Genomic DNA, 18,373 nt, shown 5'->3' with positions numbered 1-18,373 from the left:
AGGGGGCGGATAATCTTCTGGTTCGCGGTAGTTGTAAGAAGGCTGCAAATTCAACGTCACATGTTGGCAATATGTCATCGGTTTTGTCTCTGTTAGCATTGAAAAGGTAGGCACTCTGCGCATGTTGTCACTTCTCCGTCTTCATCTCTCTCTATCAGACCCTTCTCAACTCTGAGCACTTTCTACTCTTCATATAACAGCTGCACATCGAACCTACGCCCAAGATGATGTCCCAAGCAGCTCGCCAGGCCGAGAAGGTCATTGGCCATGGCGATAACGCCACCACCGCGCAGAACGTCACCAACCCTGGCAACGATGAGAGTACAGCCGACTACTCTGAGACAATGAAGGCTCTGGCGTGGTACGGCAAGAACGAGGTCCGAATGATTGACACACCGAAGCCCAAGATTCTAGAGGATCGTGACGTTATCGTCAAGGTCACTGGTTCCACAGTCTGCGGTTCTGACCTGCACTTGCTTCACGGCACTGTCGTGGAGATGCAGAAGGGCGACATTCTCGGACACGAGTTCTGTGGTGTCGTCGACGAGTGCGGCCCCGGTGTCACAAAATTCAAGAAGGGGTACGTCTATCTCGAAGTTTGTGCTCAGAGGCATCGCTAATAAAATATAGTCAACGAGTCGTTGCCTCCTTCCAGATCGCCTGCGGTGACTGCTACTACTGCAAACAGAAGCTGTCTTCACAGTGCGAGAAGACCAACTCAAACACAATCGAGAACGCAATGTACGGCGGCCGGACAGCAGGCATGTTCGGTTACTCTCACTTCACTGGTGGATATGCTGGTGGTCAAGCAGAGTACACTCGCGTGGCATACGGTGACGTCAACCTACTGCCGCTTCCCGATGATGTTCCTGACGAGGCGGGTCTCTTCCTTTCTGACGTTCTGTGCACGTCATGGCACGCTGTTGTCGACACTGGTGTCAACAAGGGTGATGTAGTCGCCATTTGGGGAGCCGGCCCGATTGGACAAATGGCTGCGGATTTCTCTTTGATGCAAGGCGCATCCAGGGTCATCATGATCGACTCTAACTGGCGTCTCGACTTCGTCAAGGCCAGATATCCCAATGTCGATACTCTCGACTTCTCTACATTGGCCAAGGGCGAGTCTGTCACAAGCAAGCTCAAGGAGATGTGCAACAACCGCGGTCCAGACGTCAGCATTGAGTGTGCTGCCGGTGAGTATGCCAAGGGCTGGGCACATTACTTCGAGATGATGCTCGGTCTCGAGACCGACACCAGCGAGCTCATCAACGAGATGATTACCAGCACACGGAATATGGGTCGCTGTGGTATTACTGGTGTATATGTCGGCTTCACCAACCACTTCAACATCGGTTCTCTTATGGAGCGTGGTATTCGTCTTATTGGTAACGGTCAAGCACCTGTTCACATGTACTGGGAGTCTCTCCTCCAGATGATCCAGGAGAAACGCATCGACCCGATGAAGATGGTCACCCACCGTGTTCGCCTTGAAGACTTGGACAAGGTCTACTACAAGTTCGAGAAGAAGGAGGATGGCATGCAGAAGGTCTTTGTTGAGACCAAGTGGAGTTTCCCAGCGTCGAAAGGTAGCCCTGAGTTGACCAGGTACTAAGCCTGCTTTCATTATACCAAAACATGTAGCATAGTTTAATGATACCAACAAGAATGAAGTAAATAATTATTACATGAATATATAGCCGTCAATGACGTATTTTGATAAAGATGTAAATCTGTTAATGTATGCATCATCATTTCGATTCAACTGACAGCTAACACTACCATCTGAGGCTTATTGTAGGTAGAAACTTCGTCGACGCACAAACCCAATCGATATGCATGACAAAAGGACGGGGTGTTATGACAATTCAACTCTGGCCATTCTCCATCATGGTTTGACAATGTGTCCCATGATATGCAATGGAGGCGACGTTGTCAGACCATCAAATACTTGAGCTTAATGAGTCGCAAGAAGGTAAGTATTGTCCCATGATATAAACTTGACTTATTCCTTTCGCATGCTGGAGCTGCGACCGTTCTCTACCCTCTACCGTTCTGTGCTCGTCTCATTGAGAGCTCGAGCAGCCTCCAACTCCGCTATGAAAGTCTTAAGCCTCTTCACATTTGACCACGCCATCCTCGTTTGGTAGTACTTTGGCACACTGAAAAGAAACCAGGCGATGATCCACAAATACCCGATAGCATACTCTGCGCTATGCAGCCACCTTGCGTCTGACCTGAATCCTAACAGTCTCCGCACCTTGCTCCACTGAGTCGCCACACACCACTCGAATATCATAGGTAGAATCTGCGCAACATAGTAACATGTGATAGACCAACAATCGCCAGAAGGGTTCTGTTGCCACCGAACGAGTGAGTGCATAAGGCCGGATACGAAGAAGACAAGCGTATTCTCGACCAATCGCGTGACTGCACCGCGCTTCATACCCAGCCAGCCTCTCGTCACACATTTGATGTGGCCTGAGAATGAGTGATAGACATAATTGTGCCAATGCTTCGACCAGTACCTTCTCACCGACCACGCGTTACTAAATGGGCCAAAGAGAGCTGTAGACCATTCTTCCGGGCCGTCTAGCCCCGAACCGACGTAGAGAGCGGCGAACATACTGTGATAGCTTTCATACATCCATAAGGACAAGATGCACCAGTCGAACGTGAACTCCAACCGCCAGGTTATCTCTTGGTAGTCTATAGATGTTGGCAGTTGCTGGAAGAATTTCAAGAGCCCTGGTGTCATATATGCGCTAGGCGGTAGGACAAGAGGGGAGTAGCGTGTTTCGTAGAGGTCGAACAGCCTTTGGAGGCCATAGTAAACGAGCCCCTTGAGGACATGGTAGCCGACAAATCTCCAGCGCGAGTAGCCATGGCCTTCTTTCTCAGGTAGCACAACGCCGTGTTGGATGCGAGTGTTCCGCAAGATAGGTTCGTCGGTCTTCTTATTGGTTGCTATATATTGCTCTTCTCCAGTTTTTTCTTTCAATGCCGAAATTCCATTGGAGTTTGTCGGTGATTTGTGCTGTTGTCTCTGTTCAAGCACCTGCGTGTGGTTCCGATCGAAAAGAACTTTGTATCCTTGTTTGACTCTTTCTTTGGTTTGTCCCTGTTCTCCCATGTCTTGCTTCTCCTTTGGCAGAACCGGCGCAAATTCTACGATGCAGACTTCGTAGCTCATGTGTGCGAACCATATTAGACACGTCCGCGCAAATGTGTCATTTATCAAGAAGTGTGGACAGAGTTGATCCGAGTATCGAAATGCATACCAGGTTGGTAAGGCGAGGATGAAGATGGAGAGTTTGCGGTAGAGGCGCCTGGTTGGTGGGAAGGAGAGAATATAGAGGGCGTATAGTATGGCTGTGATGAAGCACAGGATAGGTGTGGCAGCGTTGATAAGTTTCCAGTCCTCTTGCAAGTACTGGCCAGGCATGATGGTCGTGTGTGCGATGTGTTACGCAGCCGTGAAATCTTCCAAATGGTCTGAAGTGGCGGTATACCAGAGTGAGAAGATTGGCTTTTCAGAACTGCGAGTGATTTTTTATTTGGTGTGTGCAGGTCGGACTATATAACTGTGGTCGCGAATGTCTAACCACGGTTGGTGTGGTGGAGACTTACGTGAAGTTGTGGTAATAAGACTCCCGAGCCTTGTTACCTGTGAATGTCCACTCAGATCGATTGCGAGGCATGGATCCTCGAACCTAGGCTCAAATGTGGAGATGGGTGAAAGGCGGTTCTACTTCGCAGCGCGGCGATTTACCGATTCCTAGCATTCACCGACCTACTATTGTAGACCTTTAACCATTGAGTACTGTGAAAACAATCACAAGATACCGCAGTTATATAGGCCGGGCAATAGAAAATTGTATGTTCCTTTCAGGCTCAGTCCAGTGATCACGGATGTTAGCTAGCTTTGTGCTGCTTGCATGGTTTGCGCTGGAGTAGACTTTCTAGTTCAAATCATGGTTTGTCAGACAATGGAAACAGGGTTCTTGTCAGAGGCTCAAATCAGCTCGACCATCTACCAGTTTTTCTATGTCTGTGAATTACCAACATCCCCAGGCCTCGGAGCGAAACCGCTAATTGGATATTCGTACGATACTGGCGAGGAGGACGTATCTATTTCTCCTAGAAGCATTACGAATATGCTTAGACAGTCGTACTGTTGAGTTTGCATGTTCAGCTTTGGGTATGGAGACTTTATGTCTAGCCAGTAAATCGATCCTTGGGTCATTCGGTCGGTGCTGTGATCGGAGTGCAAGAGTCCTAATCATGTTGTTCATCACAAGAAAGTCGGCCATGAGCCAATCTGCTAGACGACTGACTTGTTTGCTATCGTATGCGTCTTTGGTAGTGATTATTCAGCCGGCACAGCATGCTTCATCTGACCAGTCACTCAAGCACAAGTCATTCGCAGCTGACGCTGATCTTGCTTGCAGACTCGTCATGATTACATCTGTCGACAAAACGCGGACGAACAAAAAGAAAAGAAGGAAAAGAAAGAATGCACGGAGGTCTTGCAAAAGACGTATTCGTTTCTCTTGGCTATTGATACGGGGTCCGCGAAACAACAAAAACAAAACGACCGTGTGCGACGTGCTGGCAGTCTGTGTTGTATTGTTGAGATAGGACAAGTTGCCGCTCAACCGCACCAGCGGTCTTGGGTACACGGATACTAGGTTGTGCCCAGCCAGACGCCTAGCCACAGAGTTGTGGCGCGTGCCGTTTCGAAACCAGTTCCGGGTCGTGGCGCATGAAGGGTACGCGGCCTTGCAGTGTCGCATCCATAGGATTGGCTATATGCATAGCATGGTGTGACGCGGGTGCAGCCGTTGCTTGTGGACGCCAAGGTTGGCTTGTGGTGTCTCTGCGGCACCATGCAGCGACGCAAAGCCTTGTTGCTACTGAGGCACCATGGCTGATACGATGGGGCCTTCACATGCTGGCATACTTGTCGTGGCTAGATTTGACCTTCATGTCCAAGGCTGTCTCATGGAAGTTGCCCTGGACCCTCGACTTCCTTAGCTTCTTGACCTCATCGTCGTTGAGACGCCGGCCAATCTGGTCTTGTAGCTCCTTGCGACTAATCTTGACATTCGCCTTGTCTTCCTTGCTCGCCTTGAGCCGCGGCTTGAAGCGGGCTTGCATGCGTATGCGGAAAGTGGTGCTGAAGTCTATGTGTTCGGCGTCGCCCCGTGGTTCTGGGGTTTTCCCAGACGATCCGTCGATGGTCAGGAACTTGTCGCGGGCAGTCTGCAGGGAGAAGGCGGAGGGATTGTCGGGCACGGAAACGACGACAAAGGTTTCTTCGGGAGAGATGGCGGTCGCGGTCGCGCTTAGGACGCCCAACTTGTCGCAGCTCAGATATCTACATCACGTCAGTCGCGTCTTTTGCATGTCCGCTGAAGCTCCGTGCCTTCCGTGATGGCCCTTCAGACTGAGCTGTTCGGTGCCAGCGATGCGATTCGCGACGAAGACCTGGCGCACATCGTGCGGTTCAGCCGTCGCGACATCGCCCTCGACTATGTTCTCCAACTCGCTTGCAAAGACCTTTCCGTTGGCGTCGCATGCCAGACACGTGTTCGGTGAGTCGGTGGGCAGCACGATAACTATTGGTCCCGAGATGTCTGTCGGCGCATCTGCGCTCACCCAAGAGTCGTCGCTCTCGGCCTCGGCAGGTGCGCTGGTCGTAAGCTGCTTCGAGGGCTTCTCGTCGGCGTCGTAAGGGTCGGCAGCTTTTCTGCGCTTCTTGACCTTCTTGTCACCCTTGAAGTGGAGTGCCTTGGGCATGGTGATGGCGCCGCGATGGTGGTGGTGGTGGTGGTTAGGCGTCGGAGCTGAGAGATCGGAGTTGGCCGAGGCTGAAGCAAATCAGGCAGGTGCAGTCGAGATTCTGATCAGACGAGACCAAACCCGCACTACGAGATCACGATAAAGAAGCAGTACTGGCTATTGAGTGTGAATAGCATCATCAGTCACTGCATCTTGCTCGACGACTACAATGGCCAACGCTAACGCTGCAGTGAGCCAGAGTGCCGTCGCCGTAGGTCTAGACGCTCTGAAGAATAGTGAGTGGCTTTTGCATCACCACAACCCACAGTGGCTGATATCTCTGTAGACCATGTAGACTTTTCTCTACTCGAAGATGCCTTCGGATCGTCTAGCTTGGGCATTATTGTTGTAAAGGATATGCCTTCCAAATTCCATGAGCTGCGACATAAATTATTGTCATACGCCTCTGCTCTGGGAAATCTACCAGAAGACGAGTTAGGTGAGCCGTGTCCCCAGACACCCTAACGGGATTGAAACTAATACATGACCAGCCAAACTTGAATCGCCGGCATCCAAATGGCTAGTTGGCTGGAGTTGTGGAAAGGAGACCCTCAAGGACGGCAGATATGACACCCTCAAGGGCTCGTACTACGTCAACTGTGCCAATGGTTTCGAAGAGCAGCAAAAGTCATTCGCTGAAAAGTACCCATCTTTCCCAGAGTACACAGCGCCCAACGTTTGGCCTTCCCAAGAGCTCCTGCCAGGCTTCGAGGACACCTTCCGTGAGCTGTGCACTCTCATCATCGACATAGCCGCATTGGTTGCCCGTGCCTGCGATAAGTACGCCGAAGCCAACATCGACGGCTACCAGAAAGGGTACCTTGAGCATGTAGTCAAGACAAGTGTCTCGACCAAAGCCAGACTACTGCACTACTTCCCCAGCCCCTCGTCAGCCCCCGACCCATCCGGTGGTGATGAGGACGACTGGTGTGCCACTCATCTTGATCATGGTTGTCTCACAGGTCTCACCTCGGCCATGTTTGTCGACGAAGCCGTCAGTCCCCCAAAGACCGGTACATCATTCGCGCCTCTTCAAGAACTCGACCGCTCACCGGATCCCAAGGCAGGTCTCTACATTCACTCCCGCACCGGTACTGTCACAAAGGTCAGCATACCCCGCGACTGCCTCGCTTTCCAGACTGGCGAAGCACTGGAGATCATCACAAAGGGCAAGTTCAAAGCTGTGCCTCATTTCGTAAGAGGTGCTGCAGCTGGAGGGAAAGTAGCGAGAAACACACTAGCCGTGTTCACGCAGCCGAATCTGTGGGAAAAGGTTGACGAAAAGAGAGACTTTGCGGCCTTTGCCAAGGAAATTGTTGAGAAGAACCACTGAGGCTCAAGCGGTGTTGGTGTAGCGAGCAATAGACCTCAAGTCAGTCAATAGGCGACATGTATAATGACATCACGCATCTCACCCGCTGATCTTACAGGGCTGCCAAGCTCCCGGGCGTTCCTGCCCAAGGTACCCGGGACCTGAGTCAACAGAAAAAACCCAAATGGCGCATGCATGCTGACAGATGGCATTTTGAAATCGCCAGAATTACATGCCACGACAGTCAGCTGTGGCTTCGTAACGATGCCAGCGCTTGAATCATTATCCACAATGCCGAAATGAGGCTCCTAATCTACGCATGATACAACGCGTCGTCCTGTACGCACTTCTTTGTCGTCGAAGCGCGCTAGGACGTTGCTGTGAGACGCGCTACACACATTGCGCGGCCTCGAAAGTTGAAACACACAAAACAGCGGCTGTCATCTAATCTACGTCGACGATCTCACCCACTGTCAGCCGCCGGCCAAACGTGGAGGGTGGGTACTGAGACCCGAAGACGCGCTGCTTTAGGTTCCAATGTTGCGCCACACGTCCAAGGTTTTTCGCCATGGATGCAACGCAACCTCTGCGCATCCCTAGGCAAGCACCCGTTCCTCTAGCCACAGGCAGTGCCAACACAATCACTATATTCGTTTTCTTGCGTGCAGTGCCGAATCCCGGTTGGCGCATCCTCTGTCACCGCCACAGCGAATTGCCCATGCAGGCGGCTTGTTGCCAAGAAATAGAAGGCCTGAAACCGGTGGGGAACATTCACCATCCACCGACGATTATTACGCGGCCCCCCATGCTGGCTCGGCGCTTGTTCCCCCTTTCAGCCCCAAAGCCAATTAGACGGCCAAAAATCCCTATTCCTTCTCGACGCATCTCTATCATGCCAAGAGAGCCTATCCGAGATGCCGTCTTCGCATGGGGGAACTTGCTTGCACCCTTGCCATGCACTTAACCTCCTTCTTGGTTCGATTCTATCCACACCAATGCAGCCTCTATAGCTGTCACTGTCGCTCATTTTTCTTCCCTCTCTTGTCTTCCTGCAATCGCTGAGCGTTCTTACACATCACCACTTGGGGCCTGTATATCCCATCATCAGTCGTTAAGTCGTCTGCATGCGTATGTCTTTCCTAGCAAAGGCCCCGTTATCGCTCGCGCGCGCCACCATCTCGAGCCTTGCTACTCCTTTGGAACCCGCCGCTGGTCCCGGAAAGATGGCTTCCAACAATCGCCAGAATGTTACTTGGGTTGAGGTAGGCTGTCATAGTCTAGCCAGACATGGGTGTCTGCTAACCGTCATAGGGTGTTCGTGGAGTCGCTTCGTTCTGGGTTGTCGTAACACATTTATGCCGGGCTTGGGACTACAGCCTTTGGTCACCGCGTGACAACGAGAATGCAGCACCGCAACTACTGCAACTGCCCTTCCTCCGATTACCATTCCAAGGCCGTATCGGTGTTACCATGTTTGCTTTTCTCACCGGTTACGTATGCGCCATCAAACCACTTCGACAGGCCAAATCTGGAAACGTTCCAGCTGCGTTGGAGACACTGGGCAAATCTGCTTTCCGTCGCCCACCGCGACTGATTATGCCCGCGACCATTGCTCTGGTTATTGCGTGGTTTTTTGCCCAGATTGGTGCTTTCGAGGTTGCCCACCTGAGCGACTCTCACTGGTTCCGTCGTTCAGTCCCTACCAACATCGGTGGCCTTGATACGGAAATCCCACGATTGATCAAGAACTTCCAGACGTCTTGGTCCGGCGCCAATAACGAATACGATGACCACCAGTGGGCTCTCTTGCCTCTGCTGCAAGGTGCTTTCCTCATCTACGTTTTGCTCTTCGCCACTGTCTTCATGAAGTTCCGCATGCGCCTCTTTACCTGCATGGTTCTGTTCCTGTGGTACTGGATGCGCACTAGCCCTGAGAAGGGTATGTATTGATCGCTGAACTTGCTCGCAACAACCACTAACATCACTAGAAACTTTCGAGTGTCAGTTCCTCTACGGTGTCATTCTCTGTGATCTCGGCTCCGAGAAGAGCTTCCGCGAATTCATCAATAGCCGTGTCAAGGCTCGACGTATTGCGACCGCATTCCTCATCATCCTCGGCTGGTATGTGGCGTGCTACCCCGGAGAGCACTGGGAGTGGTCGGCTTGGTCTGTTCAACTTAAGAATATTGGAGACTGGATTATTCCTCAGGGTGCAGCAAGCTACCCTAAACGCTGGACTGCTATCGGATGGGATCTGATGGTCACCGGAATTTGGCTATCGCCTTCTTTGCAGAGCATGTTCTCGAACAAGCTCTTCATGTGGGTTGGCCGCAACAGTTTCGCCGTATACCTTACCCACGGAACGGTCATGAAGGTTGGCCTAGCTCGCCTGATTTACGGATTCAGCACTGCACCGTACCACGTCGAGCAGCCAAAGGATGGTCAGGGCGAAGCCATTGAGCACTACATTCCCAGGTCTACAAACTGGTTGGTCTGGGCCCTCGCCATTCCCATCTTCTTCGTCGTCGAATACACCATCGCTCACTTCTGGACCACATACGTCGACGCACAATGCGCGAAAGCCACCAAGTGGCTTGAGGACAAGATGTTCGAGAAGAACGAAGACGAGAAGCACGGTGTCGCAAGCATGGCTTAAATCAACACAATGCGCAAAATTACAAGCATCATCATCGGGAGTTACAGACGAGAACCTCCTGCTCGGTTTTCCTTGTTGTCGGGTTTCATTTTCGGTTTTACGATTTCCTTTGTTTGGGTTTACTACATATGCGGATACCAGCATTCGTCGCATTTCATGGAGTTTCTTTGGTATGGGCAGCAATCAGCATAAAGCATAGAGCTTTCTTAGACAAGGGAAATGTTCTCGTGTCGCAACGACAAGATTTGGCCGGCACTGTATAGCGAAGCAAGGGAGTCGAAAGCTCAACAGATTATCTAATTCAACAAATCATCAACTCAAATCTCAAATGCCTCAATATTGCATTGTGCACCCCATATCACCTCCGGTCCGATCCTCGTGACCTTTTTGGTCAGGAATAAGTTCCCGCAGATCTTTGAAGCATCAAATCTTGGCCGCCTCATTATTGGAAGTATCATCACAAATAGTCATCATGCGACAACACAAAGAAAAAAAACCACCGAGAAATTGCGCCATCCGGCCACCGCCTATCTCCCCCATCCGTCAGAAAAACCACTCCTTCAGGAACGGCCCCAATCCACACCTTCCCAATTCCTCCAGAACGGTCCCCGATACGCAGCCTGCAATGACGTATATCCCTGCAGCGGACCCAATTCCTACAAGAATCCAGCCCACTCTACTTGACCAAGAAATCCGGACGGCATCACGAGCCACATGCAACAACTTCTTAAGCTTATTGCCAAGCTCGCTGCTAACTGCCGCTTGAGGGACATTAGCCACAAGGGTCTCTTGGCGTTGCTATACCCACGCCGTTATCCCCGTTGGCTGTGGCGGCTGGTGTGGTGTGTGGTGCTGCTGCGTGGACGCATGTGTGTTGCGCATGATGGCGGTGTGCCGGTCAATATCTTTGCGCGATACAGGATGTAAGAGGGCAATGCTTGTGTCGCATGTATATCTGCTATCCACTGTGATTTGGAAGGTGTGGGGGCCGGGATCGATGGGGTTGGGGTCTCGATGGAGAAAGCCCTGCGATGGGCCACCTAACGACCTGTGCAGTCGACGGTTTTTTCCTGTAGAAACGTCATCGTCGATTTCGCTCCCGCCAACGCTAGGACTGCCTCTTTCTGCCTCGAGCAAGCTCTACCAAGACGTTGACGATCGGGTCTTGTATTACCTCATACAAGGAAAGAACCAGACAGATACAAAAATAATAAGGTATACCTTGCAGTCTACATTGTCTCCTAATAAGAAAACCTATAAAGATGAGTAGCGTTGTAGTCTGCTAAGCTTTCTATTTATGTCTATGAAGACCTAATACGCTTTATTGCAGTAGGAAGGAATACTCTGTCCTAAGAGGTGTTTAGTTTCTCTCTTCGATGTAGTCGTATTATCGAACACTTGGTGTCTCTTGCTACGCTTCGTCGCGATGAGTGAGGGTCTCGGGTACTTGGCGAGCGATCTTTTGCTTGGTACCAGCTGCTCAGGCAGCTCTGACATGCGGTTTTATGGGCTGTGTGGTTGAGGGAAGACGCACTTACTATTGTGTACATGGACTCACTCTGCGTTCGATCGCGTTTTACTCCCCCACGTCCTCCATCTGCATTCCGGCCGATGAAAGTCTCTCCGCCAAGAGAAGCAACTGCAAACGTGAGAGGCAGACAATTAGCATTCAAAGAAGGCATGACACTAGGCCTGCATTCACCAAGCAGGCAGGCTTTGCTACACAAGGCATCAAATGATTTGGATGGCAAGCATGCAAAATGTCGCAATTCTGATAAACACGAAGAGATCACTCCAACGAGTAACTATCTGCAAGATAGGTGCGCGCCCATTATAACTGTACAGAAGTCACTGTGTCCTCTCATCTTCTGCCCTGTTCAATAATTCGTTCGGAGGTCTTTTCTCATTTGCTTCTCCATCTCGTCAATACCCATCAGTACCAACCACGGGGCTCCAAAGAACGATGATTGTATCCCCTCCATAATAGGCCTTGTCTGTTTATTGAAGGTAGTCTTCTCAACTGCGGATTGCGAATGTAGTGTCTTCTATCACCCGCGCCCTGTCGCTCTGTCATTATGCGAGGAAGCATAAGGCCTTGTCTCGGCATAGAACTCATGTCGTGGCGTTGGTAGTAGTGTTGGTCTTGGTAAGCGTTTTGATCAGGGTTTATGGGCATTTCTTTTCTCGATATCAAGCTTTTTGTGAGTATGGATTACGAGAATGCTTCAGATTGGTTGTCAACGTGCTTTGCTATGGCTTGCTTGTATGGTGAAGATTTTGGATTGTGTATAGGAAAACTGAGAGGAACTTGATAGTGACGCCTTATACGCCTCTGGTGATTCATTATTGTAGCAAAGGAGTGACTCTATGGGCGTTGTTGATTGAACGGTTGGCATCTAACATTCTATTGACTAAATGCAAGCTGTCAATTACAGGAAAACTTGAACGGGGTCCTCAAGGACCGTCTCAAGAGGGAGATCAAAATTGAGGTCTTCCTATGGAAATGTCTTCCTATTCACGGCAGCTATCAATGACGCTAGCTGACATGTGAATAGGTGTAAATCTTCTCCGCCATATACCCTCTGCTCGAATCACTCTGCTATTTAAGTGAGTTCAATAGATGTCGCCCCAGAGTAGCGAGTCTGGAATAATGAACAGGAGAGAATGACATGGAATATGTAAAGAGGCTATGGCGGAGAAGACTGCGTAATGTGTGGGAAACACGCATGAAGTGACACGTTTGAAGCGAACATGTCTACTATGGTAGTACTCTTCACTAGCACGTGCTCTTTCTTCGTACTTCTGTTGCATGCACAGTCCCTTTGGTCATCTGTAACCGAACGTCGTCGAGCTTCCTTCTTCTCTCTACCTCCGTCTTCGGCAACAGCTTAAGGTAATCTACTATGTTTTGTCTGAGACCAAGATCTTCGGTACTTTTTACAGGCAATTTGGTGTACACAGCGAGTCGCTTGTTGAGACTATTAACAATCATACCTTTTTACAGTAAGCCTCTTTATAGTTTGCGACCACCGTATACAATAGAAAACTTAAACAGGTATAGGAACAACATGCCCTAGTTTACCGCCTACGTTAGCTTCTAAGAAGAGATTCTAGAAAGGTTAATAGTACTATAGACCTTTAGATTCCCTATCTATGTCTAAGAAGGTCTTAACAGACTTTGTTACAGTAGGTACAAGTACTTTGCTCTAAAGAGATATCCAGTTTCTCTCTTTAAGGTAGTACGACTATGATTGGACGCCAGCTCACCCTATCCTCTATCCACACTCTCACACTTATCGTGATATGTGATCATCCTCATACACCCCTGATATCGCCTATCGGCCACTCTCTGCGTATACACATGCCTCCTTCGTCCCAGTATTCTTATTCTTCCTTTTTCGATGTCGCGAACCCCTTTTGGAGCTGATTTATAGTCGCCCACGTGTCCTTGCAATGGCTAGTATTATGTTTTTTGTATCCTTCTGGGCTTGCCCAGCATGACGGTGTATAGGAACGTGAGTTTCGATTGTAAGTGAGGCATCTGTGGCTCTTCTCTGCAACTGTGTATTCGTGATGTGGCGTTGTCATAACCGGTGTGGTATCAAGTGGGAGAATTGTAGCCTATGCGTTGATAGCGACTGACTTGTGTGAGCGGGAAGGAGAAGGCGAGTTGCACTTCGGTGCCGAACGAGGCTCCATCCAAGTGGTTTGTCGAACAGAGTCGGGTATTTTGGGTATTGCGTCGCCACTGGGAGAATATCGTGGTCTTTCTATCGGCTCGGCAAGCTTTGTTACTACGTTTGTGTCATGCTTGATGAGAGCTTTGAAGCGGTTCTCCGAAGTACAACCCAGATGCTTCAGTCTATTGATGATGCTGTTTGTCTCTTTGGAGACTGCTTGTTTGGGCTCATCTTGAAGTAAACTCTTTAGTGGCTGAGATCTTTTCTTCCATCTACACTTAACCGTCTCCCAATCCACTCCAGATGATTGTTCTTCCGTAGGTGCTGGCTTCAAGACGGCTTGTGTATCTTGTACCTTTGCTGGAAAGAAATCCCCTGTATGCCCATAACCAGGAACTTGGCTACACTCATCTTTTGCAAGCTCCCAGATATACAGCGCCTCGTCTAGACCCCATTATTCTGCCATATTGCATCGTTCGTCCTGTAACTTTTCCAGTGTTGCCTCAAGCTTCCAACAATTGAGTCTTTTCCTCCTCCACTGACTAGTCCAACTCCTATGCGTTATCCACTTCTTAGCATTGCTCTCAGTCGTACAACATTCTCCTCTAGCGTTAGGAGAACCGAATATACCACCACGGCGAGACAACGCAGCTTGCGTGGCTTTCACTCCAACAATACGAGCTTCTGTGAAGCAGACCGCACAGACGGAGATCAACAAGTCGGGAGTAATGCTGGGTACACAAGTGTAGCTATGATGGCATGGTTTGCTCCATGGTAGCTGATCTCGAACACCGCAAGCTGTAGGACTTTTTTGCGGTCGAGATCATCCGTGGTGGTAGCAGTTGTAGACTCAGTCAATCAGGAGAAGCGATCAGTTCCCCTTATGGTCCCAATTGCGAGTCACGTTTTATGAGCGGAAGAAAGTCGTTTTGCTAGGAATCATCGAACGATCCGATGGTACGTGAAAGACAAGTGGTCTGCAACGAGGCACCCAGAGATGCCTGAGGGCCACTTCGATCAAGAATGGTGGAGCGTCGATGTTAGGAGTGAGTAGAAATACGAGTCAGGAAGAATAGTCTCATCAGATCTGAGCGAGCCACAAAAGTGAGTACGACGGTCAACGCGACATGGCTGGACCGAGCTTTTCATCATTCACTCGGACCTTCGATCCTACTTATGCCAATGAGCGTCTATCGTCTATGATATCATAAGCTTAGACGGATACTTCCTAATAGTTTCCCTAGGCTCGAGAATTGTGTGGTCCAGAACAATCAGCGAAGGCTGATGCGGGTCCATGTATGCGGTGTAAGCGGCTTGCTCATTTTCAACGATCTTGGTAGGCACTGTGTAATTGAAAGTCTTGATGACTTCGACCTCCTGAGGAGGTGAAACATGCTGGTCTAAAATAATGTGGTAACATCTCACCTCCATATACCATAGAAGCTGCCCAACCATACATAAGCCATTTTGGCATAATTGTCATGCACGTTGGATCGCTCAGCCAGGATGTTCATCATGTTGACCGCGATTTTGGTGAAAGTTTTAGTAACCATAGCTGCATCATATCGCGCGCATGGGTGTTGCGCGTGTTCTGTTTGTATCATTTCGTGGTACCAGAGCGATGTAATCCTCATACTGTTGATTGATCCGGGTGCGGGCCGTCTCTCGGTTCCATATCATTGAGCTCCGCTATGGTTGTAAGTGCCAAAGACATCATCTGTGCTGTTCGCTCCCGATGTTCAACAACGTTGATGTAGGAGTCCCAACAAATGTATCTTATCGCAACGCCGCTGAGTATGCGCTCGAAACCGACGAGATGATAGACGGTGGTGATGGTGTTGAGTTCGGACTGGTCGGCAAAAGAGCGCCCGCGATGACGTTTACTGCTTGGCGCTAGCTTACAATGAGCTCCGGCCTTAGCACCTGGATAACACTTATTCTTCTCTAGACACCTCAATTCTCCTTCCATCCCCTCTTCATCACATCAATTCGTCTCGCTATGTTTGCTAGACAGATCTTCCGCCCGGCCAGGACGTTGCACCAGGTATGCGCGCACATTCTCACCGAACGCGACATTACAAATCTTCCCAGTCTCTGTGTAAAGTACTAACAAGAGATAGCAAGTCCGCCGTTACGCATCCGAGCCGCCCAAGAGCGGTGGCAACAATGGTGTCCTCTACACAGGTATCGGCGCTGCTGGTCTCGCTGGTGCCTACCTATACATGAGGGGCGGCGATGCGCCGTCGGGGCAGAAAGGCAATGCGCCGCCCTCAGAAGAGGCTAAGAAGATCCCCGCTTCTACCGACGGCTCAGTCAAGAAGGCCTTCACTGGAGGCGACCAGGGCTTCGTATCACTAGTGCTGGAGAACAGCGAGGTTGTCAACCACAACACCAAGAAGCTCCGATTCAAGCTGCCCGAGGAGGATATGGAGAGCGGATTGCCCGTTGCCTGTATGTTGAACAACCAAGAATATCGACCAGACCACATGCTGAATCCCTACAGCCGCCGTAATTACCAAGTACAAGGGCCCCGAGATGCAGAAGCCAGTCATCCGACCATACACACCCATCAGCGATGTAGACCAGAAGGGCTCCGTCGACTTCATCATCAAGGCCTACCCCAACGGTCCTATGTCTGAGCACATGCACAGCATGGAGCCAGGCCAACGGCTAGACATCAAGGGTCCCATCCCCAAGTTCCAGTGGAAGGTATGAGCCGCCCAGTTGCCTCAACTGTGAGACAGAAACTGACGCAAAATCCCACGTGTATAGCCCAACATGCACGAGCACATTGCCTTGATCGCTGGTGGCACCGGTATCACACCCATGTGGCAAACTGCACGACACATTTTCCGCAACCCTGAGGACAAGACCAAGGTTACGCTCGTATACGGCAACGTCTCAGAAGAGGATATCCTGTTGAAGCGCGAGTGGGAGGAGTTGGAGAACACATACCCCCAGCGCTTCCGCGCTTTCTACGTTTTGGACAACCCGCCTGAGTCGTGGCAAGGCGGTAAGGGATACGTGACCAAGGAGCTCCTGAAGACTGTTTTGCCTGAGCCCAAGGAGGGTGACAAGATCAAGCTGTTTGTCTGCGGACCGCCAGGCATGTACAAGGCTATCAGTGGCGGCAAGAAGAGCCCCAGCGACCAGGGCGAGCTTGACGGTTATCTGAAGGAGCTTGGTTACAGCAAGGACCAGGTCTACAAGTTCTAAGCATGTGTCAAAATAGATGTGTATGATACCTGATCGCGTTTTCTCTCGAGAATAGTCTCGCAAGAGCGAAATTAGACACTTCGAAACGCGAGCCAACAACCCTTTTTGTGTGACATGTCGCGCAGACAACCGAAGGCACTACCATGTGTAAAAAGAGTATTTGCATCACTCAGTACACCTACCGCATATGACTGTATTGCTCACAAAATAAGTGCCTGCGAAATCGTCACGGTTGGTTTCGGTGTTCAGTGCACTAGAAGAAAAAGGGACTTCTTCGTACCTGAATAGGCAAACCGACCAAGACGCCGGCAGATCAACACGCTAGCTTACGGGCGATTGGATCGGCGCCAGCAACCGTTGTTAAGGGAGTGATCAAGTCATGACGTTTGAAAATAACTCGGGGCAAGAACCGCGTCTTGCCGACGTAAACAACACATACTGCCGATATTCCCACGGACTCGGAACGTGACAGACGTCCCTTGACGCTCGTAAGAGCCAACTGGCCCAGCTTATCAACTGCCTACAGATACGTCACAAAATCTACTCATACACGATTAGACTGTTCGTAGGCGCCTCGGGTCACTAGAACGACACAACTATACGCAATGGGCGTTACAGTATCTCACACAGCATTCTCGCCATTATCCATGGTATCGACGATTATCGGCTTTGTCTCGTTTACCTTCACACTTGCGACCTTATTAAAAGTTTCCTGGTCAAATCTCATGACTTTCCAAGCGGCTCCAGAAGAGATCAAGGACACACTGTCGAGCCTGAAACAAGGTCTGCTGGAGGAGAGGAGACACTTGAGAAAAGTAAGAAGAAGACTGAAGAACGTGAGGAGAGATCGCAGTCATGGTCCTGGTGCCAGAAGTGGTTCCGAGGAGTACTACGGTGGATATGGTGGTGGCAAGCATGTGAACGGAGGTCGAAAGAAAAGTAGAAGAGGAAGAGGGGGTAGTAGGAGGGAAACGATGCATTTTGACCGCGACATTCAGAGGATGAGATCCAGTGGCGAAGAAGAGGCGTTGAGCGTGATGCGTGTCACCGTCCGCGATCTTATTCAAAAGTTCCGAGGTCTTGAGCATCCGTTCCTCAAGCCTGAGTATCAATCTCAAGACCCGGCGCGATGGTCAATTCAATCGTCAACTCACCCATCCGAGAAATCGCCTTATGCAGCGCAGTATCACCCGTGCTCAGATGACGATTCGCCCTCAGCTAGCCATCTACATAACAGCAATCGCCTAGGCTTCGAATACGCTAATTGCGATCTTCAACGTCGTTGGCTTTGGGTGCGACGCAAGGCTGACGTGATCAGCTTGAGTACTGACTTGAGCCGAGTGGAGGGTAGACGGACAGCGCATGAGGTGGGTGAGATATTGAATATGGTATCAGATATAGGAAGAGATATTGAAGATCTAAGAGGAGTAGTTGAAGGGGTGGAGGGTAGGTTAAACAAGGTTGTGGGGGTAAGACGCGTAGATTAAGAGAAGAGGCAGATGAGGGTATGAGTGGGAGATGAGAAGAGAGCGACGCGCTTTGCAGGATGAGGCCACGAGTTTTCACTTTGCGCTCTCACATCCACAGTAACCAAAGCCCGCACATAGTCTTAGTTCTTGATTGCACTTACTACGTAGTGCTTCCGTGTATATGCCATTTTTCAACCAA

General features: G+C 50.2%; 7 protein-coding genes across 7 annotated transcripts; 5 read left to right on the top strand and 2 right to left on the bottom strand.

The window, feature by feature from the left end:
- Window positions 1-224: 224 nt before the first annotated feature.
- On the top strand, window positions 225-1,612 carry GT037_006856 (s-glutathione dehydrogenase; the record flags this gene model as incomplete). Its single annotated transcript, XM_038931903.1, has 2 exons — window positions 225-580; window positions 631-1,612. The coding sequence occupies 2 exons, from the start codon at window positions 225-227 to the stop codon at window positions 1,610-1,612; spliced, it is 1,338 nt and encodes a 445-aa protein (XP_038785375.1).
- A 432-nt stretch (window positions 1,613-2,044) lies between these two features.
- Window positions 2,045-3,442, bottom strand: GT037_006855 (uncharacterized protein; the record flags this gene model as incomplete). Its single annotated transcript, XM_038931902.1, has 1 exon — window positions 2,045-3,442. The coding sequence occupies one exon, from the start codon at window positions 3,440-3,442 to the stop codon at window positions 2,045-2,047; it is 1,398 nt and encodes a 465-aa protein (XP_038785374.1).
- Window positions 3,443-4,944: 1,502 nt separating this feature from the next.
- Window positions 4,945-5,799, bottom strand: GT037_006854 (actin-crosslinking protein; the record flags this gene model as incomplete). Its single annotated transcript, XM_038931901.1, has 2 exons — window positions 4,945-5,358; window positions 5,497-5,799. 2 exons carry the CDS (start codon window positions 5,797-5,799, stop codon window positions 4,945-4,947), a joined length of 717 nt encoding a protein of 238 aa, XP_038785373.1.
- A 211-nt stretch (window positions 5,800-6,010) lies between these two features.
- On the top strand, window positions 6,011-7,174 carry GT037_006853 (uncharacterized protein; the record flags this gene model as incomplete). Its single annotated transcript, XM_038931900.1, has 3 exons — window positions 6,011-6,077; window positions 6,128-6,280; window positions 6,333-7,174. 3 exons carry the CDS (start codon window positions 6,011-6,013, stop codon window positions 7,172-7,174), a joined length of 1,062 nt encoding a protein of 353 aa, XP_038785372.1.
- Window positions 7,175-8,283: 1,109 nt separating this feature from the next.
- GT037_006852 (uncharacterized protein) lies at window positions 8,284-9,809 on the top strand (the record flags this gene model as incomplete). Its single annotated transcript, XM_038931899.1, has 3 exons — window positions 8,284-8,415; window positions 8,465-9,092; window positions 9,142-9,809. The coding sequence occupies 3 exons, from the start codon at window positions 8,284-8,286 to the stop codon at window positions 9,807-9,809; spliced, it is 1,428 nt and encodes a 475-aa protein (XP_038785371.1).
- Window positions 9,810-15,488: 5,679 nt separating this feature from the next.
- Window positions 15,489-16,705, top strand: GT037_006851 (ferredoxin reductase-like protein; the record flags this gene model as incomplete). The annotated part of the gene is made up of 4 exons (XM_038931898.1): window positions 15,489-15,533; window positions 15,610-15,940; window positions 15,993-16,198; window positions 16,262-16,705. The coding sequence occupies 4 exons, from the start codon at window positions 15,489-15,491 to the stop codon at window positions 16,703-16,705; spliced, it is 1,026 nt and encodes a 341-aa protein (XP_038785370.1).
- A 605-nt stretch (window positions 16,706-17,310) lies between these two features.
- Window positions 17,311-18,208, top strand: GT037_006850 (uncharacterized protein; the record flags this gene model as incomplete). Its single annotated transcript, XM_038931897.1, has 2 exons — window positions 17,311-18,151; window positions 18,201-18,208. The coding sequence occupies 2 exons, from the start codon at window positions 17,311-17,313 to the stop codon at window positions 18,206-18,208; spliced, it is 849 nt and encodes a 282-aa protein (XP_038785369.1).
- Window positions 18,209-18,373: the final 165 nt, after the last annotated feature.

The sequence above is a fragment of the Alternaria burnsii genome (genome assembly GCF_013036055.1).
Source record: "Alternaria burnsii strain CBS107.38 chromosome Unknown 731, whole genome shotgun sequence".
NCBI lineage: Eukaryota > Fungi > Ascomycota > Dothideomycetes > Pleosporales > Pleosporaceae > Alternaria > Alternaria burnsii.
The sequence above is the reverse complement of the archived record's forward strand: the minus strand, read 5'-3'. Positions and strand labels throughout refer to the sequence as shown.